Below are 25,800 nucleotides of genomic sequence, written 5' to 3'. Positions count from 1 at the left end.
AGTGTATGTATTTAAGTACTTTTAAACATATTTTCATTTAAAGTGTTTTGAAGTATGTGTTCCTAATCTTTATTTGTTAGCACTTCACAGAATCACAGAATCACAGAATTATCCGGGTTGGAAGGGACCTCAAGGATCATGTAGTTCCAACCCCCCTGCCTAGCAGGGCCACCAAACATACACATTTACTAGATCAGGTTGCCCAGGGCCCCGTCCAACCTGGTCTTGAACACCTCCAAGGATGGGGCATCCACAACCTCACTGGGCAGCCTGTTCCAGGACCTAACCACCCTTCTAGTAAAGAACTTTCCCCTAACATCCAACCTAAATCTTCCCTCCTTCAACTTAAAACCATTTCCCCTAGTCCTGCTATTATCAGCCCTTTCGAAGAGTTTACTCCCCTCCTGGGAGTAAGTTCCCTTCAGGTACTGAAAGGCTGCAATGAGGTCACCCCGCAACCTTCTCTTCTCCAGGCTGAACAAACCCAACTCCCTCAGCCTATCCTCATAGGGGAGGTGCTCCAGCCCCCTGATCATCTCTGTGGCCCTCCTCTGGACCCTTTCCAAAATCTCCATATCTTTTTTGTACTGAGGGCTCCACACCTGGACACAGTACTCCAGATGGGGCCTCACAAGAGCAGAGTAGAGAGGGACGATCACCTCCCTATCCCTGCTGACCACCCCTCTCCTGATGGAGCCCAGGATCCCATTTGCTTTCCGGGCTGCCAGAGCGCACTGCTGGCTCATGTTAAGTTTCTCATCTATCAGGACCCCTAGGTCTTTTTCAGCCGAGCTGCTCTCAAGGACAACTCCTCCCAGCCTGTATAGGTGCCTGGGGTTCTTCCGGCCCAAGTGCAAAACCTTGCACTTTGCCGTGTTGAACCTCATTAGGTTCACCCGAGCCCAGCTTTCCAGCCTGTCAAGGTCCCTCTGAATGGCATCTATATAAATAAAAAAACTTAATAAAAGGCATCATATAGAAATAAGTTTTTAGATCAAATTCTGAAATATTTCAACATACAACAAGACTTTAGTCTTATAGAAGCAAAATAAACTCTTGAACACATCACCCGTCTTCATTTCCTTCTGTTCTAACAGTTACATGAAAGCACACTGACAATGGAAATGTTGGACCCATTAACCTGAGTAACCACAGATGAAGCCAGCAATAACCCTGCAGACATAAATCATCCTAAATTCAGTAAGACAAAGAATATTCATTTGTTTCTTTCACTGTATTTAGAAGGTTGCCACACTTCCCTGAAGCAGAAAAAAAAAAATCATCAACTTCAGTTTTTCAAGACCAAGAACAAGAACAATACAGATAAAGCTTAATGCTTACAGATTGCAGCCTCTTTCATATTGTTATTGGCATCACTGATTCCCTTTTGTATTTCATCCAGCCACAGAACAGCTGATTCATCTTGGGTTTCCTGGAAAATGGATAGAGAAAAGCCTTACAAAAATGAATATAAAATAGTATTTGAACATACTGATAGAGCTAACACACAAACTCCCCTCGCAAAGCCCTCAAGCACTAAATGTAATTGGACCACTTAAAATGAATAGCAAAACAAGCTCATATTCCATTGCTAAGTAGATTAAAATGCTGCTCAAACAGAAGTTTTCAAAGCTTTCACACATAGAAGACTCCATCCTGCAAGATGAATAGAAATTTTAAACAGAGATGGAAATATCTCCATTTCCGTAACCCATAAGCAAAGTAACTGAAGCATTAAATAAATGCAAATATCAGCCTGCCCTGTGATAGGAGCATCAGCAGCACAGAGGAATTTGATTCTCTTTCTAAATCTATTGTTCGAGAAGAGTGTGTGAGTACAGGCTACATAAGAAAATGCTGGCAAAAGCTGGCATTAAAAGCCAGCGCAGGTTTAGCTTGGATGGCAAAGGTTTCAGGAGCTGAGTGGCACAGGAGGTCTCACTTTCTACAAGCTGACCCTGCATGATGACTCCATAGAACCATAAGGTTGGAAAGGACCGGACCTACAAGATCATCTAGTCCTAGAGATCGCCCTCTCCCATTACCATAGCTACAGCAAACCACTAAACCATATCTTGTAGCTCCTCATCCAGACACCTCTTGAACATACGCAAACTACAAGAGAGGGTGCTTCCTACAAGATAACCCTTATCCTTCTGCTACTTCCACCTTATGACTACAATGAACAGAATTACGTCTGGAAGAATGCAGGCATTAACAGCTTAAACAGCCATAGGTACAAGTTTGCAACAAAAACTGCCAGCACAAGGGATGCACAGGTGGGACCCCATGAAGCTCTGGGCTGCACCAGGTTCTGTCCACAGATGCAGTAAGTGTGAGAGACCTAAAAGAGTCTGATGATGACAGAAACAGCAATGTACTGGTTCAAACAAAATATAGGAACATATACACGCATACATAAATATATTGGAAAATAAAAGCGAGAAAAAGTCAAACAGCTCCTGGAACCATATTCACAGTGGATATTGCTGTCATACAGACCAACTCTAGGTCAAAAATCCAAGAAATATATTATCCATAGAAATTGCAAAGAAAATAGGGTAAAAAATGGCACAAAAACACCTCTGTTTCAATCCTCTGTGTAAACATATACTAAAATATCTAAATAAAGTCAAGTAGTATTAGGCAATAGCATGACAGTGGATGCACACAGGCGTAGTAGAAAGCTGGAGTTAATTTTTGAGTGTGCATTTACTCAATTCCCAAACTATGGCTGAATTTATAGCAATGAATTGCGAAACTGAGAAGAATTTCTTATCTGGTGTTCAGTTTCAGCACATTAAATAGAAAAACAGATACAGATTTTGTTCTGGAGCCAAGCCCTGTTTATACTGAGCCTTGCCACTAGCTTGGAAGCTAGACCAGAACTCACAATAATTTTGTCTGCTGGAAGAAAGCCACTGTTTCTTGGCTTAGGTGGGAGTGGTGGGAGGGGAGTATGGAAGTGAATTTAAAAAAACAACAGAAAACACCCACACAGGCAGAGGAACAGGAAGGGATCAACGGAACAGCAAATGAGGTAAAATTATGAGAGGCTGCAAAAGGGGGTAAAATGTCCTGAATAGAGCAAACAGCTGGGCTGGGATGCAGACACAGCTGGCTGTTAGGTGGATGCAGAGGAACTGAAGCACAGCAACACTGTCTTAAGGCATATGTGTATCCCTGAGGTTTACTTTCGCCTCTGCATTTTCTAAACCACGATCACCACACTCTTCCCCACTTCTGGCCTCTCCCCAGGAAGCATACAGAGTTCAGCAGTACAGAATTTCTAGTCCAGGGGTGTGACGTCTGAGCCTTTAGTAAACAGTTTTCCAGAAGGTACCTTTTTCCCCAAACACTTGTACATAGAAATTCCAGCTGAACTTCCCTTTCCCTCCACTGCCATCACCTTCAGGGCTGTGGTAAATTAGGAGTTAAACTGCTGCTGTAAAGCAATTTAATCTCTGTGTTGGGCAGAGGCTGAAACTGAGTCATGTGTGCATATTTGGATACGTCACACCCTCTTGCTGTAGTAGACAAAGAACAAACTAGCTCCTTGCCATAAATCTCATGCCTACAGGATGCTTCTGGAGGACAGATCAATTGTGCCTTAGTGCCTTACAGAGGGAAGAAAATCCCCCCCGCCTCTGGGATGAACTAGAACTGCGCTGCCTTTTTTTTTTTTTTTTTTTTTTTTTTTGGTATCTGGATTTAGAAAACTACAATGAAGATTCTGGTTTTCACTGGACTGCTCTCTCTAACATCAACTCTTACAACAGGTCAGTCCTTTCTGTATCAGCTTTCTACTTTAGACAATAACATTTGCTTTCTGATAACACTGGTGCTTTACTGGCTTTAATGGGCTGCGCACACACCGTTGCATTTTGCTATACTCCAGCAAGTTTCACTTTAGGCAGAACTTCATTCCATTTCAGTGATACCTTGGACTACCTTCCTCTTTCCCAGTCATTTTCAGTAAGGGGTTTTTACCTAAGGGATCATTCTTTCCGTCCTGAAAAACATATCTCATGTTTCTGTAGTGAGATGATACTCTTTAACCTGTACAGTCTTGTTCCTTCCACTTTGAAACGTTCAACAGAACTGCAGCCTCAGACCACGTTATTAGAAGGAAATTTTCTGAGAATTGTTGTGACAAAAAAAATATCACTGAAATAACTGAACAGTAAGTCTAGTTGCTTTTTAATTCACTGAAACAACAGCTGCTTCCAAATGAAGATATTTTTAAAACTACATTTTGTATAAAAACAGATATGCATACTTGCACCTAACTTTTAAATGGCATCTGAAATTATTTTTTGATTAATCACCCCAAAGATTACTAAAAGGGATGGAGGTGTACTAATTATGACTTCTAAAAGCTCTACCAAAAAACTGCCAGATTCACAGCAATGAGTCTGAATAAAGCTATTTTCCGTGTTTTGTTTCAAGCTGGAAGCACCCCCAAGTTTTCATTCAAATTTCAGTTTGCTTCCAAATTTCAGTTTCAAGATCCATGCTCTGTGCCTTGCGTGAAGCCTTCTGGCATTAAACACAGCCAAGGCTTTTTTTTTTTTTCTTTTTTTCTTTTTTTCTTTTTCCTTTCTTTTTTTAATGCAAGAATTCTTCATGCAGCTGTTGATTCTACAACAGTTATTCTGCAAAATAAAATATTTTCAGACTACGTGTGAAACACATTCATACTTCAGTAGGAAACGTAGATGCCTTTACAAAGCTCTCCAACAAGCACTGACGAGCAGGCATCAGTAGAAGTTAACCAGCATCACTGGCTTTGCTCACAAGTCACTGATATTTACTGATTCAAAACATATTCCTGGTGCATGAGAAATTTTATTCACCTTCCAGTGAGCTTGATCTAACATCAGTGTAAATGTTTGCATTCAGGTTTTGGGACCATCATTCCTCACGTACAAGGTGCTGAAAGGTCTTAGTTTTGCCTTAGTCAGAATCCAATACAGGAACGTAACCTTAATTTGGTATGCGAGACCAAAATTATTTTTAGAATTATTTTCAAATTTGAAATTTCCAGCCTGTGCTCTTTCCATCTTCTCCAGTCACGTATTTCATTCACTAAGTTACAAGGACAGCACTGCCGTTTGCTTGGAAATTCTTACCAAGTCTAGACCAAATTTGCTTCTTATATAACAAATAACCAATACTGCTACCACCTTGCAAAAGCTTACCTACAAGGTAACCTTTAAACTGGTGTTGGACAACTTTGATAAGGATGACTGAAAGCACCTCATGAGCAGGAAAAGTCAATTTAGCATTACATTCACAATGAATTTTCAAAGTTGGGTTCGAAATTACAAATAAATAAAGATTGTTCAAGAGCAGTTGAACAGCCAAGCAACGGGGAGCACCACCAAACTTTATAAACACAGGTTGCTTTTTCACTTGAAGGCAAATTATATTCCCAACCCATTAGTTCACCTATTTTAACTGTTTTAACTTTTTTTCTTGTTTTGAACTTTAGAGTCTTCGCTGAATGATTCTGCAATTAAAACTGTGTCTCTTATCAAGACTTTCCGTGGAATTTCACAAAGAGACTATGATTACATCCCACCTCATGTTATAGAAGGGGAGACAAAGACAATCCATACCAAGGAAAACAAAAGCTCTGTGAAGAAGTACAATGACTCCACTTTAACAGAAGTGAACAACACCACGTTGGAATACCTGACTAGTTCTCTGAGCACCAAGCTAATACCCACTGTCTACCTCAGCGCTGTTTTACTGGGTGTACCATCTAACGCTATCATCTTGTGGATGCTGCTCTTCAGGATCCGGTCTGTGTGCACTGCCATACTCTACACAAACTTGGCTGTTTCGGATCTGCTCTTCTGCATCATGCTGCCATTCAAAATAGCATACCATATCAACAAGAACAACTGGATTTTTGGAGAAATTATGTGTCGAACTACAACAGTGGTATTTTATGGCAACATGTACTGCTCCATTCTGCTGCTCACATGCATCAGTGTCAGTCGCTACGTGGCCATCGTTCACCCTTTCACCTACAAGAGCCTGCCAAAACGCACCTATGCCATTGCTGTCTGTGCCACTGTGTGGACCATCGTCTTTTTGTACATGCTCCCACTCTGCATAATGCAGCAAAGCTATTATGTGAAGCAACTGGGCATTTACACCTGCCATGATGTGCATAGCGCCTGTGAAAGCATATCTTCTTTCCAGTTCTACTACTATGTTTCTTTAGCTATCTTTGGATTCTTAATGCCTCTTGCAATCATCATTTTCTGCTATGTTTCAATTATACGAACACTCAAGACTCACGAGTGGTTCTGGTATGTGAAAGTCAGTCTTTTGATCCTTACCATCTTTGCTATTTGCTTTGTACCAAGCAATATTATTCTTATTATTCATCATATCAACTATTACTACTACAACACAGATAATTTGTATTCTTTTTATCTAATAGCTTTATGCCTTAGCAGCTTAAACAGCTGTCTTGATCCTTTCCTTTATTTTCTAATGTCAAAAATACGAAGTCAATCCAATATATATCTAACAATGGTTAAAATATCCAGAGAAACATGAACTTTATTCTATATTTATATTATTGGAATTATGACTTTATGTAGTACTAACCCAGGTAGCAATAAACCCCAAATTTGACAATTAAATCTAAAAAAATTCTAAGGTTGTTAAATCATGATCTCAGTGAAATTTACTTCTCCCAAACACCACACACGAAGCATCCTCAAATATACTTCTCCAGCTTGATAATTTTGTTGTGTGTGGCATGATGTCTGGTGAATCTACTGAGATTCAGGGAAGCAGCTGAGAACTTCCCTCTGAGAAGATCAAATTCATGGCCACAGAGAAAACACTATAATATTAGTCACCACAGATTCTGAATAAGAGAGGAATCCATAACTGAACAGCACTTTTAAAGCCCATTCCTAACTTGGAACACTTTATATGTTCTTTGTGCCCACAATCATTGCAGGATTAATGTGAATATGAGGTTTTGATACAGTGGGAATGGGAATGAGCAAAAGCACTAGGTGTTCATGGGCTACAGAGCAATGGAGAAACATTATGGCACACAGCCAAGAGCAAATTCTGCTCTGGATATTAGAAATAAAGAGTTGCAGTCCCATTAGGTTGGAAGTACATCTACATCTGCAGCCTTAAAAGCAGAACTTGACATGCTTCCAAGGAAGCATCTCCTTTGAGGCTGCTTAACCAGCTTTACTCTGGAGACTTGTTCTTCCACTGTGTCAGCACCTGCACTCCTACAACCCACAAGGACTGCTGGAAGCTAAGCCTTATCACTGTGAATCCAGACATGCTTTCTTCTTGCTTGGTAAGCAAAACAGGAAAGCTATTTTGTAGCATCCTCTATATTTCCACATCCTCACAGGAAATAATTAGTGTTACAAGAACTGAAGCAAGATGAGATTAATTGTCCATGTTAGGAAAGTAAATGGTTATCTTCACATTTATATTAGCTCAAGACCTACAGATGCAGAGTATAAGATCTTACAAATAAGCTCAGTGATTAATGGACATTTGTAACTAACTGTGTGAAACAAATGCAAAGCACTTGATAATAGTATTATGAGAAACTTAAAAATAAAGTCACTTGCATTGGAAAATGGGAAGTGCCTCCAAGTAATCTGCAGTCTGGTGAGGCTCTACCTGTTCAATTTCTCCTGACTCCTAATTTATTTTAAATTGTGTCATTCCCTCAACATGCACAAGAACACCATTTAACTATAGCTTTTAAATAATCCAGATGTTAACCACTTATTGCAAACAACAAAAATCCAGCTTAATTGTAAAGCCCATGTGTCTACCACACAATGCAGGAAGCACATCAAAGTATGGCACAGTTGTTCAACATTTCAGGCACCCAGAACACTTCCTAAACACAGGGTTTCTTTTCAATGAGACTTGAACACACTTGATTTGAAATGGCTATGAGAACTGTTAGAAGCAATCGTACAAAGTTATAGGAATAAATGAATTCCATGTTTGTATTTTCTGATGATGAGCAAGTAGGTGTCATCTAACTGCTATAGGAACCAGATTCTGCACAGATGAGGCCACTTCAGCCAGGGGTACGTGACAAACGCATGGTCAGAACAGGCCAGCAGTTTCGATCCATCTGTTTTCCAGACACTGGAATACAGGAAGTTCACAGTCAACTCTATCTGACTATTATAAATCAAGTACTCCCTTATGCCATGGCTCACTCTTAAAACATGTTAAACACAGTTAAAGACCAATCTGCATTATAAACAGGGATAAAAAAAGCAAAGGGCTGATAAAGACTGGAGTTTATTGCACAGCCTTTGCAATTCTGTTTTGATTATTTTTGAAGTTCAGTCTAAATCGTATCTTAAGGAAAGTGATATCCATATTCCTATTCAGCAGTTAGAGAAATAACTTCAATTAATGTGTCTGAATATTTATTTTAGGAACATACACAGTACAGAGCCTTACTCTCTCCCTAAACAGAGTTGTTTGGTTTATTTAAAATAAATTGCTGCATATAAAAACTGATGTTTTAAGTATTTGTCAAAGGACTATAAAGAAAACAACCAGCACACATCAAGGGAGGAGAGTTTTCAGCATCAGATGATCCGTGAAACCTGACGTTATAAGAGAACCCAAGCAAGACTGCAACACCCAGTTCAAGAGCTCTGCCAGTGGATGACAGAAACACAAATTTTCATAGCAGGTACTGCAGGTAAGGTGGCAAAATAGCTGGGAGGTGTTTCTACAAGCCATTGTGCATGGATTTTTTCCAGCTGATGTTAGGAATATATTACGTGAATTTTAGGCATCTTCTTGAAACACTGGGAATATTTTATGGGCTGGACTATGAGCTTTAGCTAATGATCCCTTCAGTCAAATCCTGCAAATTGTTAGGCTGATCTGTGTTTATACTTCCCTAAGCTGTGATGACAACCAGGGCACTGCTTTTGAGGAAGTGGATACCAGCATCCTGCTGAGATCGGCTGAAGCTGAAGGCATGTACAAGATGGCAGGCATGTTGTTGCACAACAAGGGCAGAAGAGAAACACCACTACTACAGACTGTCAGATTTCAGCAACTGAGGTTCCTCAGCAAAACAGCTCCCAGAGAACATACTCTCCTCAGCATGACTGAGTACTTTTCAAGCAGAAACCTCAATTCCCATCTATATTATAACTACCTGCCTAATTATCTCTAATAACTAGATTCTTACACAAATACATAACAGATACAGAATGAATCTTACTGTTAATTAATTGATAATTAATGTCCTGTGACTCTCAGAATAAACTATAGAAGAAAAGTGCTCAGTGCATGTTTCTTGTCTCTGGCTTATTTACAATCATTCATACAACTAATCCAAACGCTGCAGGAACAGGACAAGAACACATGTAAATAAAAAGAATTGGCATTCCATTTCTGACAGAAGGCAACAGCTCTAACCTTGCGTTTCTGTGTTTTGGCATGGTGAAGAACATCCTGGTAATGCTTTGCATTTTCTGGTCTCACATTTTGCAGCTTGGCTGTGGGCATCAGTAGAGCTTCTAGAGTTTTTTCAGCATTTCCTTGGTCTATTGCTTCATTAATGTGGTCAATTGCAATAATTCCTATGAAACAGAAATTTTATTACGAGCGTAGTTGTCAGTGAGATACAGCTTATCACATAACAGATACAAACAAAGCAGTAACACATAGAAAAGAAAAATCAAGTAAAAAGAAGCAGAAGCAGCAACAGCAACTGATTTATTTTCTTCAGTTATTTGTGTGAAGATATTGACTTCTACAGATTTCCTTTCTGCCACACTTATTCACTCCACTGAACTTGTCTATCCACAGAACATTCTACCATTACCAAGAAATAAAAAAATAAAATGGAAAATTGACTTTACTCAGCAGGGCACAAAGAGCTCTGAGAAGCTTAAAGAAATACTGGACACTGTTATCTATGTGTGTACCAATGCACTGGCTGGATGTGCCAGTGTACAGACTCAAGACTTGTTAAGTGATTGGGAATTAGACCTCTTGAAACACTAATTTCAGAGGTTATGTACATACTGACCTACGAGTTACAACATTATGTTGAACCTTAACCTAATTTCTTTAAAGTTCACCCCCCCCAGTCAAACTGACAACGCTGACCTTATGAGATCAGCTTGATTTTGTTTAGACCTGTGGACACTGACTACAGCCACATCACACAATGTACTTAATAAAACCTCTGACTCATTTTCTTCAGGTGTCAAGACTGTTCTCATTTACAGTGATAATATATTCCCTCTCCAAAACAGCGTGGAGATGCTCTGAGTAAGGAGATTTTGCCCAAAAGTCAAGCTGCCCCACAAGGGCACTGGCCAAGGGTTCCTCATGACCTGTGAGAGACTGTTCCACTGGAATTACATTGCAAAGAATTCTCAGCATTAAAGACTGACTGCTAATGTAGAAACATCTTTCTCAAGGCCTTCTTCACCTATTCATGACTCCAGTGAAGCAGAGAGTCACAAAAAGTAATTTTGCCCACTGAAAAAAACACTTATATCCCAGACTGGGATATACAGTCGCACTTAAGTGAAATAAATACTCTCCAAAACGATTTATATTAGAGTGTACACAACAAACTTTTCTTTCAGATAGGAATTTCAAATTACACGAAAGGAGATCAGGGCAGACTGTTGCACTTCTGCAGTTTCCACAAACTCTGGAGAAAAACAAGGGCTTGGAAATCACTTAACCAAACATTGTTTTACATGGGGTGTAACCTATTTTCTGACCCTATCCCCCAATACACTTTTGGCTTCCAATTTCTGCAAAATCCCTGCAGTAATACCATCCAGTTCAAATACTGATCTATACTGACAAGCATCCTGAACCACAGCATTTGTAATGCTGCAGATGGTAGGCATCCTAGGATGTATCTGAGCCAGATGCAACATAACCAGAAATACTTCAAGTGGATTTGAAGATCAACAGGTATTCAAAATTATTTAACAGCTTTCTCTACTGATCAGAGTCTGTATAAGGCCATTTAGCACAGAAATGTGTGCCCTGAGGACCAGATTACCATCTCTGTTGCCAATGTATAGGAAGAATTACTTACTTTCATTTTCTTCTTGAATTTGCATATTAACCATGTCAATGCAGTTCTGGATATCATTCCAGCTTAAATAATCTTGGCCTTGAGATGAAGCCTCTGACTTAATAGACAATAGTGTATCAGCATAACTATAAGAAGATATAAAATACATAAGTGTATTTCATACACAAGGTAAATTGCCATTAAGAATTAGTCAGATGTATCATCCATCATTTAATGACTTTTCCAATGAATGATTATCAGACCAACTCATCTCCTGCCAGAAATTACAGAAACATGCAAGGTGCTTTCTTGGTCACACACATATTTTGGGATGTGAAAAACTGACCCAACATGTTAATTCTAAGCATTCTTCTTGGCAAAGTGGTGATGAAATCATTTCAGGAAGTGGCTGCCTCTCCCCCAGATACTATCTTAAGCAGGAGATATCAGTACTCTCAGGGACTGCCACAGTCCATTATGATTTCATGTTATCAATTGTATTTAGCTCCTAGAAAAATTGAAATTTTTCAGTACCCTAACGAGGAAAAATAAACCACGGTGTATATACTGGTGGCCCACCCAAGTTCTGTTACAGAGGCAGGGATACAGTGCATGGTGAGCACTACAGCTCTTAGAAAAAAAATCTCAAATATTTCTCCTCATAGGTGATTTTAAAATGACTTTTTTTTTTTTTTTCCCCTTAACTCTTCCTAGACAGAAAACTATAGCAAAATATGATGTCTTTTTTCTTCACCATCTGCCCTGAACTATTCTAGATCCTCTCTGATAGGAATCATCAGGAGCAGAAGCTTGCTTCAGTCCTCATTTTGCCCCTAAGGGAAACTGGCAAAGCTGGGCAGGTCCTTTACAGCATAGTATTGCAGATGAGTTTGGAAGAAACTGTTGCCAACTTCTGGCTACACTAAGTAAAAAAGCAGAATGTGAGACCTCGTAATATTAGGTAGCAGCCCCTCCTGCTCAGAAGAAAACTTTGCATCTTGCATGTAGAGGATGATGGGCCATAGGAAGAGAGAAGACATGAATAATGTTCCTCTACACCCAAATCAATGTCCTCCAAGCGCAAGCTTTGTCGCTTGAGTCAGCGATTTGTAGAAGGATCACAAACCAAGTTGTGCTGGAAACCTTCACAGCACTTACACATGCAAGTTAAATAATTCTAATACTCCTGATTAAAATACTCAGCTACCACCATGAGTCAGGCAAAACACACATCCCCTATTTTCATCTGTATCCTGAAATGAGTGGCTGCTAGAAAAATAGATAAGAACTATTTCCTGCTCTGATGTGTTTTCTAAGCATTCAGCAGACTACATTTAAGGGATTCCAAGTGGGAGGATGAATGTCCATGTTTAACAGTTGTGAAAAGCTCTGCAATCCATTGATTTATTCACTCTATTTTGAAATCTTATTAAGTGCTTAGTAATAAGTTCCACTTATTAAATCTTTTGTAAGAAGGTGGTTCCTCAGTTAAGTACTAAACTTTGTATGTCCTAATTTCCATACTTTTTCCCTCACTTCAGTTATCGTAAGAAAATAACTGAATTAGTGATAACCTAGCAATTCCTACTATTAACTTTTCCCACAACATGTGCAATTTTGCAGGTCTGTTCTGTATTTCCACTGAAGATTCATGTCCTAGGAAAGGCATTTCCTTAACAAGTGTGTGTCTTCCAGTAGAAAGCCACTGAGTATTTCCCTCACAGAAATTTCTCTAGCTCTACTTAACCCCTTTTGACACTGTGCCGTTAAGTCTTCCTGCAGCCCAGATTTATACAATGTCACTGTAGCTTTATTTTATTCCTCAATCTAATTAATTCCTAGTCTTCCATTTGTACTGACTGACAACTTTAATAGGCCATAGTGCCATCAGTTAAAATCACTGTCTGAATGCTTTGGGGCCCATTTTTATATTTTCTCTCCCACAGGTATTCCTGACATAAGCAGAACCCAAATGGAACATAAATCTTGCTCCACCTCACAGCATTCTGCCATTTCTCGAAGTCACCACAGATCTTTCCCTCCCTCAACCCCACAAACTAGCCTATTATTCCTACCCTGACTTTCACATTCACGAACCCTTGTGAAGACCTTCAGTGACCAGGTCACTGCTGTCCCTTTGGTCTAATGACACTGGTGGTGGGTTTCCACCACCCACACACAGGTGGTAAGAACCTGCCCACAGGTGGGGGCCTCAGGTCCTGCACAGGCCCTAGAGCTGCCTGCTAATTTTCTTTTGCAGATAAGCAAAGGAGCACAGCAGCAGCTCATGGCTCTGACAAGTCAGACATGTGGCAGTGCAAGCAGCTGGCAGCTAAGTGCAGGATACATCCTAGCTCTGAACATGCATGTGTGCCACAGTAACATACTCAGCTTTTTAGCAAGCAGGACTGCACTACATTTTTGAGATCCTTGCAGATTTTGAGTGAAAAAAAAAAAACAAAACAACAAAAACAGAGTTAGCCTGGGTCCAAGGGGTCTCCTTGACCTTTAGGTATCAAGCATATTATCACATTCCAAAGATCCTCCACCAGTACTGTGAATAGGTAACTGATTAACAGTTTCCAGCTACGGTTGGTTTCTATGCTAGTCTCCACAGAAATTCTTCTCAGGTCTTAATGTTTGCTTTCTGAAAATAACTTCCCTTCACCTTGCATAAGCTCTTGCTCTCAAATATTTGACAGTGTGACTGCTTCCACTTAGGGACACTCAAGCAGCTTGGTATTTGTTGTGTTTTGTCCTATTAACATATTACAGAGATAATTATCTTGCAGCCTTTACAGCTTCATAGTCACAGCGCAGACAGCCCACCTAGTGAAATGCCTACTTATCCTTCTGCAGAGCTTGCCAAGTTTCCTCTAGACAAGACAAAATGAACTTTTACCGTTGAAAGTTTTCCTCTTCCAGATTACTGAAGCCAATGCATGGATTTCTGAGGTGATTCCTTATCATTTGGATGTCCTTGTTTTCCAAGGCCTGGTTTAGCAACACAACAGCTGACAACATTTCTACTGCAACAGACAGTTCATCGTGTGCCAGGTAATTCTGTAGGATAATAATGTACCTCAAGTGAGGAAGCTAAATAAGCAGTGTAATGAATCTGAGTTAGACAGCCCAGATACCATCAGTGAGGTGGACTTTATTTAGGACTGAAGTACTAAGACATATATCCTGGTCACAGTCACGTCACATTAACACACCACTGAGAGAGCTCACTGTTTGCTACATATCCTTTGGGCCCTTTGCCCCACAGTCCCATACTGCCATAGGAGGGGTTATTTTTCTATGCTGTGTACAGAGTTAGTCCTCAGTAAGCATGCAACAATTAAAAAAGTCCATTTGTTGCAACACAGCAGCTCAGCCAGAGCAAAGTGTGTCAAGAAATGACTTTTGTGATTCAATATTGCCAATTCGATTGAAAACAGTCATGCAATACATGAAACACCACAAAGAGAGAATTAAGTCTGACTTTACATGACAACATGCTATGTTTATGCTGTTCCACAGCTTGGGTACGTAATATCAGAGGCAGGTCACAAGCATTTCACTCTTACCACAGCGTTCTGTTGCTGGAGGTTGAACAGCTCAGTCTGATAGACAGCAGCAGCAAATGAGTGAACAACAGGCAGCTGCGCCTCCGGTTTCATCAGTGCAATCAGTGTTTTACTAGGATCACAGTTACGAATTGCAGTATTGATATTGTCAACTGCTATAAGTTCTAGAGAACAGCAGGGAAAGAAAAACCTATTAATTTCCATACGCCACTTGCTTTCTATGCCAGGTAGATGACAGTTAGGTTATCCAAAGAAAATCATTTTCTGTCACTGGAGAAAAGTCTCAGATTAAGATAAACCACTGAATTTTGCAAAATGTGTCTATTCAAAAAATTTCAGCAAATAATTGAATGGAGGACTATAAAAATCTTCTGGATTTTTAAATATTAGGGATCCTCTATGATACCTTTAGTCCAAACCAGGAATCTCACCTGTCCTGAGAAGGATGGCATGTCTCTCTGCACTGCTCAATATGTCATCTCAATTACTGCAGTCCCACCTCAGTACAAACACTTGCTTCCTAGTGTACTACCTCCTCCCTCACCTCCTCCTTTTCGCAGAACCTAACTCAGACATCCAGAACAAGCCTGTCCTGCAACGATGGCAGTTCTGACTCCACTTCAGGAGGCCTGGAAGAAATCTGCTGAATAACGCTGACAGTGGGCTTTTAGCTGGCTACAGTGAGGGGGAAAGAACACATAAAACAACTTCTAGGCATGTGTGCCATCCCTAGTCCATTGAAATCTGGAAAGTCATTCTTCACAAGTACTACCATCCAGAAACAGTCTACAGCTCACATTTTATGTCAAACAAACCACCAGAGAGAATGCAGACATAAATCCCTGAACAGCTTCTGCTTGGTTGAATATACTTCAGGACGTTTGAACATCAGCAGAAAAACACTTCCGACCTGGGCACCCACAGCAACCTGGCAACACCCCCAGCTTAGTCAGTGCCTGTAATTGCACACCAGGAAGAGCCAATTCTGAGGAAACTCAGGCCAGAACACACCCTGGGAGATATTGCACAAGGTACCACCTCAGCCTTGCGCAAAGGGAAACAACCTTAAAGGTTAGAGTGCATATGGCAGAGTAAAGAATGACAATTATGTAAATGTCATTTCCATCAGCAAAATAATTCCCATTTCCTCTACCTTATCTATTTTTTTTTTACCCTCTTACCCAGGGAATGCTTTTAGTCACTGCTGACTGCTCGAGTCCATACAAGAGTGCTTGTCCAGCAGATACCATTCACATTTCATGCATGCAGCAACACTTAGGTCTTAACAAGGATTAAGACTTTGGAAACCTCTAAGTAAGCAGTCCCACCTAGACAAGCTCTTCGCCTTTCATTTCAATTGCTCTGAAGCATGGTTGGACAGGATCTTGTTATTCTCAAAGGCCCCTTTTTGGCTTCAGCCGTGGTTAGAGGCAGCAAAGGCTCTCAAAGCTACTGCATGCACGCATGCTTCTTTAGAGAAAAGATGAAAGAGGAGAAGACTCAGAGAAGACTTAGAGTCCACAACTGAACTAAGACTAGCTCTGTAGTCAGTAACTGTCCGCTCCTAATTCAGGAACTAAGCATGCAGACTGCAAAACACAGACTAAAATGTTCATATTCTCCCCCACCTCCTTTTGAAACTAAACATGATAAATGAGTTGCTCTCAAAGTCACTGTAACTGCTTTCCACAACTCACAATTTTCCTTCTAACTTCCCTTGCAAAGGAGCACCCTTTAAAGAGCGGAGCACTGCTCACCATGCCTAACCAATCAAAGGCAGGCTAACATTCAAGCTAATAAGTCAAGCTGCACTTCTGCCTTAGGTTGACCTCACTATACCACCTTCAAGTTGCATTACAAAAGCAATTAGCCTGGATTCAAAGCACTGGAAATACAGAAAACAGCCACTAAGCCATGCTCAGATGTAGCACGAAATGACAGCAGTTTAACAAAGCTGAATCTCCTAGCAAAGAAGTTTCCAGTGAAACAAAACAGTACATGCACTGCAAATTTAGATCCCCCTTAACTATATTTTTAAAAACTGTATCTCTCTTAACCTTTCTACTGTGACATTCTCAGTCTAAGAACAGATCAGATATGTGCATCTAAAATTGAGAATAATTTTCTTCAGCATGATTGGAAAATATTCTTCTACTTGATTGTTCTATTTTAATACTACAATGATGGTCATCACACCCATGTGAGGATTAATGCTATTCAAGCCATCAAGCCATGCACTGTATTCAGGTTGTATTCAGCCAATGTTTTTTTTTTTTTACCAGTAGCTTAAGTTATTCAAATAAAGATGTTAGCTACCTCAGGTAAAAAGAATATATCCGATGTAGCACAGATTGGTGACTTGGCAATTGTGACTCAGAACAGTTACAAAACAAAATGCACATGGTTTCAGATTAAAAACTGGGTCTACCTGCAAAGAATTGTGGATTGAATTAATCGTCTTAAAGTAATTAAATGGCGATGCTAAAAAATGAGTATTAAAACAGTTACTCACTAAGCTTGTGAGCCTCAGCTTCCGCATTGGCAACACTAACTTCTTTCTGTATTTCACTTTTGTCGAGCATATTTGGAACCCCTGCTATCTAACATCAGGAAAAAAAAGATTTGATTATGCTTGTAAGTGTGTTGGGAGAAAAGGGATAAAAACCCTCAATGGCACACTAGGATTTGAATATGTATTTTTTAAATAGGCAATACAAATATCACAGTACACATAACGTTAGTTTTTCCCTGTGATTTTCTCCCTGAAATTCAGTTCCACCAGAGCTTTTACTTGTTAGTTGCTCAGTCTTATCTTGTGTTGTATTCAAGCTTAAAAGATTAATTATAACAAGCATTACTGGGGCTTTCATGCCACATCTCAAATATTTTTCTGATTTCTTAGTAAATACTTAAAAGTGCGCTGTGCTCTTAGGAGCAAATGCATCTACTTTGGTATTGATTAGTACAGTAGTTATTGTAAAACCTCGATAAAGCTCTTTCTTAAGTGATGCTGGAAGCAGAGTTGGGCAATTACTCTCTGGCTTCTGCCAGCTTCTAAAAAAGATCAAAAAGTAAAACTGATGCTTAGTAGCCATTCTACTCAATTACCTGCATTTTCTGTTCTTTAGAATCACACAATTGCAACAGGTACCAAGAGGAATTTTGTGGCAGAACTTCAAGTAGGCTCAAAGCAGGATGGTTCAAACCTGCCATCAGTGCCATTTCATCTTGCCGGTCAATAGCCTCATTCACTTGGACTAAAGCTATGTGAACTGAAATGAAAACAATGCTTATAAAACAGCAAATACACACTTATTGCCAAAAGAAAAAAAAAAATTAAAAAAAAAAAAAAAGAAAAAAAAAAGCCCATGGCTGTCAGCATCTCAGTTTTAGTAAAAAACAGCAAGACTATATTGTCAAAAACGAATCCTACTAGAAAAAAATAAGTTTCTGGCTCTGTATGGGCCCATGTGGGAGCAATTTAACGACTGCTAACTAACAGGTTATGAACATATTTTGGATCTATATAGAAGAGGGGGTCAAAATTTACAGTAAACTGCACATGGAAGGATCTCAAACGTGAAGAAACAAAGCAGGCAAAAATGATTAGATTCTGAACTCAGGAATCCTTGTAGCAATACTCACAAACAAACAGACATTAGCCCCCAAATGATTAGTAGAGAAGCAGCAGGAAGAAAAACCTATCAGACAGACAATATATTTTGTATGTTTTATAGGTTTCCACAGCATTATTGTTTGTTCCTGTGGGTTCAAGTGACATTCAGCTGGAATCTGGTAGAACATGCACACTCCTGTAAGCATCCTGAATGGCTTACTGTTGATCTTATTGATGTTGCCTTGAATCTCAGCTTGTGTCAGCAGCTCCTCATAGACATCTCTCTCCTCTTCAGAGATTGTGCCATTCTAAGAAAACAAGACTGTTAGTAATCAAGAAAAATTCTGTGGGAGAACAGCCATTAGCAGGAGCCATTAAAAGTGCGTCAGCTGAAATATTTGCTGAATGTACTTGTGAAGGAATTTGGTAGCCACATGTATCTGCATATTATGATACGTGATTGCGCAATATTGAAAATGTTTTCTGAAAAGTACCCATATAAATACAGCACAACACTTTGCAGCAGTCAAGAACAGTAGCTGTCAAGTGAAAACAAAGCAAATACATTCACACTGAAGATCTGTGGAAGAGATTACATTTTATGCCCCAAAAAGGCATCACTTCTTTGTTTTTAAAATTGGTTTAGTTTTGTTTTTTCTTAAGTGATAGAGGAAAACAGATGATTTTTTTAAATTTTATTTTTTAAGATTTTCAGTGTTTTATCCTTTGGCCAAATTGCCTGCTTGTTAGATCACCATTACTTACCCTAGTCCATGTCTTTTTTAATTTTTAAAATCAATTTTTAAAACTAATTTAGCTTGTTTTTCACAGGTGAACAGCATGAAAAGCAAAAAGGAGTATATACATCGTGAGGTCTAATAAAATACCAATACCTTAAGTCTTGCACTTGATTGTTTTCTCCTTTTAGCATCAAAGAGCTCATTCTGATAATCCTGTGCAAGTTCCTCATCCACATTTAGCAACATTGCGTTTGGGTTCCTCAGAGTTGCAAGGGTTTGCTCAGCTATTCCCTTCTCAATAGCTTCGTTAATTGCTATCACTGCAGCATGCACTAGAAGTATAAACCAAGATTTTAGGAAGCAATTAGAACATTCAAATCATTCCTTGACCTTGGTCTTCATTTTTAAAGGAATAAACTGATAACATGCTGTTGACAACAGAAATACAAATCCCTTCAGTAATGGTGGGAAATCACTAATTAACCAGAATTCACTTAGCTTTTGTAGCAAGACAATGAAATACCTCCATTAGATACAGAAGTAGCAGTAAAAGCATCCAAGAACAGTGCGCATGTATGACTATGAGATTAACTGCACCTTGTCCAACTTTGTCCAGCTCTAGACCATTCAGTCAGTTGTTGCATGCAAGTTCTGTTCCTTCAGGTCAGTACCATGTTCTAATTTACTTGAAATAATGGTTTAATATGCGTAAGACAATATAAACTTTCCACTTGTTTCCCCAGGCAGCAGCAACAAATGTACTCTATTTACTCAAAGGCAGCTTTAGTAGCATTATGACCACTATCTGTTCCTAGTTTTTGTCTCCCAACTAGGGGCTGCTGTTTGGTGACAGTATAAACATGAGTTGAGTTTTGTTATTCAAGTTCCATGTCATTTTGAAGGCAATTACATGCAGCAATTGAAAGTATTTTCAGTCACTTCCCTTAGTTAAAGCTCCTTTGTGTCTGTACAGCAACACTTACATGATGAGTACATATGATACTTTGGGACATAGCTTAGCAGTGGACTTGTTATGTGGATGGTTGGATTTCATGATCGCAAAAGTATTCTCCAAAACCTAAATGATTATATGACTACTTAAAAATATTGTTTAAAATAATTGTTACTGAAAGATTTTATGCAGGAAAAAGAAAATTCAAATAGTGAAATCTGTTACCTAGAAAATACAGCTAAGACTCCCCAATTGGGGCACAACCCTAAATGCCATGTCTAAAACTGTCCAAGATGATAATTCTCCTTTCTTTATTGAGGATCTCCATGAGGAACTGGGGAAGACAGTGTCACTAACAAAATGTCTCCCTACTCCCATACCCTGCAAATCTGCAAGCTACAAATAGAAAAGTGTTCCCCAGCCGTTAGTTGCTATGAAATCGTTTTCTCTAGCTCAAGTCAGTACAACATTCTCTTCTAATGATAAGCAGCTGGCACAGGGATGTGGAGAGTCACACTGTTTTCTTCAACATTCAGCTTTATAAAAACCAAGGTCTGCCTGAAGAGGCAAAGTGACGATGTGTAAGCCCCTGCATCTGCATCTAAAAATACACAGAAAGGATGTAATCTCTCACAGTATTGTATAAGAGGTCCCTCTGACATAAGTGGAGCGAGCAACAAGTGGACAACAGATAGTAAAAAGATTAGGAAAGCTGTGAACTTGTGCAGGTGGATGTTGTAAGCCAAGAGAAACAGTGAGAAATGTGACCAGACAAAATATGGTTATTTAGAAAAATAGTCAGTTTTGAGAGTACTTAAGTTTACTCTTTGCATGCTGATTTGTACTAATACTGACAGCATAGCAAAAGTCATCAGTTGTTGTTTCACTTCCTATTTCTATTTTGCTCACTCCATTTCAGAAGCAGGCTGATAGCCCTCCTGTAGCAGGATCTCCACATCAATTCTCATTGATGCATGAGGGTTCCCACAGCAGATATTTCCTGTTCTGGGGCAGGGCACATTACTGACAGCACAGTCCCTGCCTAAAGAGACAGAACCAGCATCAGGAAACCCTGATTTTCTATAAAAGGCTGAAAACTCTTCCAAAGTTGAAGGAAACTATATACACACACTATAAAAAGCTTTCAGAAAAGGAAGTTGCAGTCCTTTCATCATAAGGGAAGGAAGGAAGCTTACTGGAAAAAAGTGTTTTATCATCACTAAATCTCTGAAAGTTTGCTAAAAAAAAAAAAAAAGTCAATCAGAAAAACAAAGCTTACTTCAAAAAAGAGTATTTTAAGATCTGGCTTTGCACAAGTCTACACAGCATTCAGCTGCAGCAAGCTGCAAAATACGTGACAAGGTAAATCAACACAAGAGAAGCACGCTTTACGTTCATATCTAGAATCCTCAGCACACTAAATCACAAATAAATCTGTTTCAATTATTCTGCATTGTAAAGTTTAGGAAAGCTGCACTGGTACTTAATTACATTAAGTAATGTGTTCTGTCATTGCTTTGTTTTTCCTCCACTCAGTCTGCTACTTTTCTGTATTGATACTTTTAAATTTCACTTCATATGCTGTCTTGAGTAGCCCGTTGCAACTTTTCTGGTGTGGAGTCACCCACAAATCTCACTTCTTCATTCTAAAGAAGCACTAGGTACCAAAACTATAAACACACACAAGAGATGGAAAGAAGTCTTTGTTTCTGATAGTGCTTCCTAAAAATGCAATAGACTGCATAAAACTATCTTCTGCTCAATAATGCAGATGGGCAAATAGAAAAAAGATCTTATAACAGTTACACAATGTGATGGTCAATGAACAGTTGACTGCATTTCTAATCGCTTATCAAAAGATGATGTTCAAGAGATAGATGAATAAAAACAGTATTTTGTTGGCATCCTTTCAGTTTATTCAGTAGAAAACAGAACCAAAAGAGGTGTTTACTTACATGCAGCTTCATCAACTGATAATTCACTGGCCAGAATCCCACCAATTTTACTAAAAGACGGCATCTGTATGCCATACTTCTCCAGCTCCTTTCGCATGTTGCTGATTTCTTCCTCTGTTCAGGTAGGAAAGAAATCATTAGAACAAAATCTGAATAACTCCATTGTGAAACATCATATCTAGTGCAGTTTTATTTTATTGAAAGCAAATGTGATCAGGGATCCTCAGCAGCTTTTTTCCCCGTTTTGAAAGAAAGTATCTAAGATATGACAAGTATTCTATACAAATTCACTCGCTTCTGCCCTTCAAAAACATGTATTTATTAAAAATAGCACCCTCCCACGTATTTAATTAGGAGCTGCTCTGTACAACCCTAAGGGAGGAGAAAGACTGTAATGGAAAATATGTACAATGTTAGCAGATTTACTGCATGAAGGAGTTACGTAGGACATGATTAGATAAGCAGTTCGTTACCTGTGAAGTCTACTTTTCCCAGTAGGTCCTGAATTTGTGGTGCTAATCCTAGTTTGAACAGATATAAACTACAAAGAAGAATAACAAGCATTAGAAAACATTGATGTGTTCATTTTCTATTCAACAGTGTATAACTGCCACTGTGAAATGTCCTTCAACATTTCTCTTTCATGGAGGGCTACAGAACAAATTTGTCTTTTTGCTGTATTTTATGTATAATAGATATTTTTTACTTGCAGTTTCAAAGAAAGATCTGTAAGACATACTGTCATTTTGTCTCAGATCACATAGGAAGTGTGAACACGTGATTACTTTCCACTGGGGGTTTCTAAAGAAGTTCAAGAGTTAATACGGTCAAGAATAATATATGAATGTACTTTAGCAGAGCTAAAGACCCATAGCTTTGGGTCTATAGTTCTTTTGACTTGAATTCTAATACACTTAAAATTAGTAGCTGAAGGCACACAATTTACCGACAGCCTTCTTACTAAGTGTAGAGGAATATGCTCCTAGCCCCTCTCAAATATATTTCTGTCATGAAGCAATTTGCTTTGGCAGAATGAAGTAAACTCAATGTGAAAGTGCTCTCCAGGAACCAGCATTTTAGATTCCATTTGGCATGAAAAAAAAAACCCACCCAAACAGCTGTACTTTTAATACTTAGAACTGAGGTGCTATCTGAAAAACAGCTGAGTAAATCACATATTTTCCACAGTATCCTACAAACACTAGGAAGAAACTTATTTAACAAAGACTGGGATTTCTTTTATCAGTGAAACTCAATGAACAAAATAAAGCTTTGCAAATAGTAACCAACTATCATCAGGAAGATTTCAAAGAAGACTGAAATAATGTGTTCCTTCAATAGGATCATTCATTATTCAAATTACTTCATCCACATCTTCACACATTGCAGATGAGCGCAGTGGTTTGGCATTTGTTTGCTGGAGGGGACACTTCCCTTTTGTTTCCATTTTTAACTTCTATTTTGTCCAGTAGGATTTAAAATCCAGCATTTGTAGCTGCCATAATTGTTTCAGAGCTCAAAGAACCAGCATTTCATCTTCCATGCTACTGCTCCTCTGCATTGTCACAACCTGGATGGATACACCAGCACATCTCATACAGACACTTTTGAGCACTGCAGGTCTTCAAATCACTGCCACTTCCATGCTCCCCTTTAAAAGCAGTCTTAAATACAAGGTACTTACAGCAGGATAAAAAAACTACAGCAATGAGCCAGGTTCTTTCTTTACCCTCTGCTGCCAATCTCTTCTTGCAGGCTTATAAAGAGATTCTACTGAAGGCAGGGTTGGAACTTTGGTTAAATGATGGAGATCATATAGATGCACCAGCAGTTGTTGAAATCAGCACAGGGCTGTGCCAGCATTTGGGGGGTAATCCCATTAGGAAGATGCAGAGAAAAAATGAGTGGTACAAACACAAGAGACTCATGTTTTGGCCGTTCCAGAAAGGTCTGAAACAGGCCATGTGTGTTATACTACTTTGCTTAGATAAGATTATTAACCACCAGGTGGTGCTGAAAATTTGCTTGCAGGGAGTTCTGCAAGGAACACGACAACAATTCTGCTCTATATTAAGGTCCAAATTCACTTGAAACAGCTTGCATAATACATTTGTACATATAGTGTAATCTGCAGGGAACCCATATAAAATCAGAGTGGGAGGCTTGGGTTCAGAAGGCTGCATAGGAGGCACTGGGAAGAGGGGGGCACAAGGAAGGAAAGAGAACTTCTCAGGAGAAGCTCCTCACACATCAAATCAGTACAGAGCTATAGTTCTGATTAACCAGAGGCTCCTCAATCTTGTTTAAGCTTAGCTCATGTTTAGCATGCTGTAACAAACAAATCTGAAAATAACTTACACTTTTATAAGCATATACCTGTTATTCTATCCCTTCCTAGGAAAACATACACTTGAATCTGTCCAGCCTCAGAACTAGTTTGCCCAGAATCTACATCTACCTAGCAATATTCTTGTAAAGATAATTTGAAAACTATGTCTTTTAGGGAGCAGGGGAGACAGAAGAGTCAAAATTTGAATCACCACTACTTAGGAACAATCATTAGCATGTATTAACTGAGGGATGTCTATAACTCGTTTAGACCAGGACCAAAAAAATCAGCTTTCTTAAGAAGAACAGTGCAAGAAATGAGACTAATACTTCTGTATTTTTAGGCTGACTTAAGCATTTAGATATCAACATGAAAAAGTAAGAGAGTAACAGTACTTAGCAGGAATCTAGAAACTGTGCTAAGTCACTCCTTCCTGGACAGATCAAGGCTGCTTCTGACAGAGCAAGTTGTTCCACATGCTCTAAGGGCAATGGTCTTCATTGCAGGCTTGAAGCAGAACATATCTCCAAAATATTTAAACAGTTTTGCTTAGAGTCATTTCCTGTCTCCAGGCCCTCCGTCTGCTCAAAGATCAGTGAAACACAAATAACCGAAGATTTTCATATGAAATGTTAACATTTGGTTCCATTACATAGAGTAAAATCTTTTTCACTCTAATTAGAGAGGCAATTTTAAGCGCTTATGCATACTGATCTTTTCAGGAAATTAACTTAGGAAAAAATCTTAACTGGAGACAGTTTTGGTTCCTTCAAATATGAGACTAAGACAAAATATCCTAGCTGTGTTAAACACCTGCAGCTTCATTGGGAACCTCAAGCTCCCAGTGTTGGGAAAATAACTTGGTAACAGCTAAGCAAGAATAGAAAGTAGGCCAGCCACTCACCTCTCAGACAAAGTGCTTAACTTTTCTAGGTTACAAGCCTTTGAAATTTGAGCATGCGTTCCAAGATGTATTAGAATTTAGCACTTAAGCCCTGTGGTGATTCTTCATGTAGAGATTCCATTCACATGCAACAGATGGTAAGGGAAAACCCTTGCGTGCCATTTCTGTTTCTAGGTGCTGTGTGGCCAGGCCCAAGAACTTTTCTGGGGTCAGTGATACCCGTGCTGGCTCCCTGCTGAGGATGCTCCAACAGACCCAGGGAGCAGAGTGGGAGAGAGGCAGGTGCTTAGCATGGAGCTGGGGGCAGGGAACAGCAGGGCAGTGGGAACAGAAACAAAGCTGGATTTCTGTAGCTCAGTGCTGCATCATCAACCCAACTGCAAATGCTGCTGGCCAAGCAGTGCCCTGTCCTCAGTACTGCCATCTCCCAGGCTGTTTCCAGCACATACTAATACTGGAGTTTGAGTTGAGAGATGGTTACAACACTCATTCTAGGAACAGGTCTATAAGTAAACAAAGCTCACCAGTTGTTTCTTTGATTCCTACACCCTGTCATGGCAAAGCATTGTAAGCAAAGCATTGCTGGTCTGTTCCCCTTCAATGTCATATGTCATGTATGTTACATAAATCTATT

The 25,800-nt window shown here is 39.3% G+C and overlaps 2 protein-coding genes across 7 annotated transcripts in view; one reads left to right on the top strand and one right to left on the bottom strand.

Moving 5' to 3' along the window:
• Positions 1-25,800, bottom strand: part of IQGAP2 (IQ motif containing GTPase activating protein 2) — a 114,871-nt gene that overhangs the window by 26,052 nt on the left and 63,019 nt on the right. The window contains exons 6-16 of one of the 6 annotated variants that reach the window (XM_015848845.3): positions 22,407-22,474; positions 21,934-22,047; positions 19,180-19,358; positions 18,507-18,594; positions 17,779-17,942; positions 17,183-17,270; positions 14,671-14,834; positions 14,001-14,161; positions 11,120-11,244; positions 9,469-9,632; positions 1,342-1,432 (exon numbers count right to left, since the gene is read on the bottom strand). In XM_015848845.3, the coding sequence (XP_015704331.2) occupies positions 1,342-1,432; positions 9,469-9,632; positions 11,120-11,244; positions 14,001-14,161; positions 14,671-14,834; positions 17,183-17,270; positions 17,779-17,942; positions 18,507-18,594; positions 19,180-19,358; positions 21,934-22,047; positions 22,407-22,474 (1,406 nt within the window). Of the gene's footprint in view, positions 1-1,341; positions 1,433-9,468; positions 9,633-11,119; positions 11,245-14,000; positions 14,162-14,670; positions 14,835-17,182; positions 17,271-17,778; positions 17,943-18,506; positions 18,595-19,179; positions 19,359-21,933; positions 22,048-22,406; positions 22,475-25,800 lie in introns of those variants that run through there. The other 5 variants (XM_015848846.3, XM_015848847.3, XM_085529519.1 and 2 more) reach the window with 5 other exon arrangements.
• Positions 3,399-7,640, top strand: F2RL2 (coagulation factor II thrombin receptor like 2). Its single transcript, XM_015848850.3, has 2 exons — positions 3,399-3,779; positions 5,495-7,640. Exons 1-2 carry the CDS (start codon positions 3,725-3,727, stop codon positions 6,574-6,576), a joined length of 1,137 nt encoding a protein of 378 aa, XP_015704336.2. The 5' UTR covers positions 3,399-3,724; the 3' UTR covers positions 6,577-7,640.

This window comes from Coturnix japonica, chromosome Z (assembly GCF_054131305.1).
Source record: "Coturnix japonica strain WE chromosome Z, WE-NBRP24, whole genome shotgun sequence".
NCBI classification, from domain to species: Eukaryota; Metazoa; Chordata; class Aves; order Galliformes; family Phasianidae; genus Coturnix; species Coturnix japonica.
The sequence above is the reverse complement of the archived record's forward strand: the minus strand, read 5'-3'. Positions and strand labels throughout refer to the sequence as shown.

What these genes read in the sequence shown, in the direction of transcription:
- F2RL2 (XM_015848850.3), top strand. Translation starts at nt 3,725, where the DNA reads ATGAAGATTCTGGTTTTCACTGGACTGCTCTCTCTAACATCAACTCTT. An exon ending in AACATCAACTCTTACAACAG is followed by an intron (nt 3,780 to 5,494) that starts GTCAGTCCTTTC and finishes TTTGAACTTTAG; the next exon opens with AGTCTTCGCTGAATGATTCT.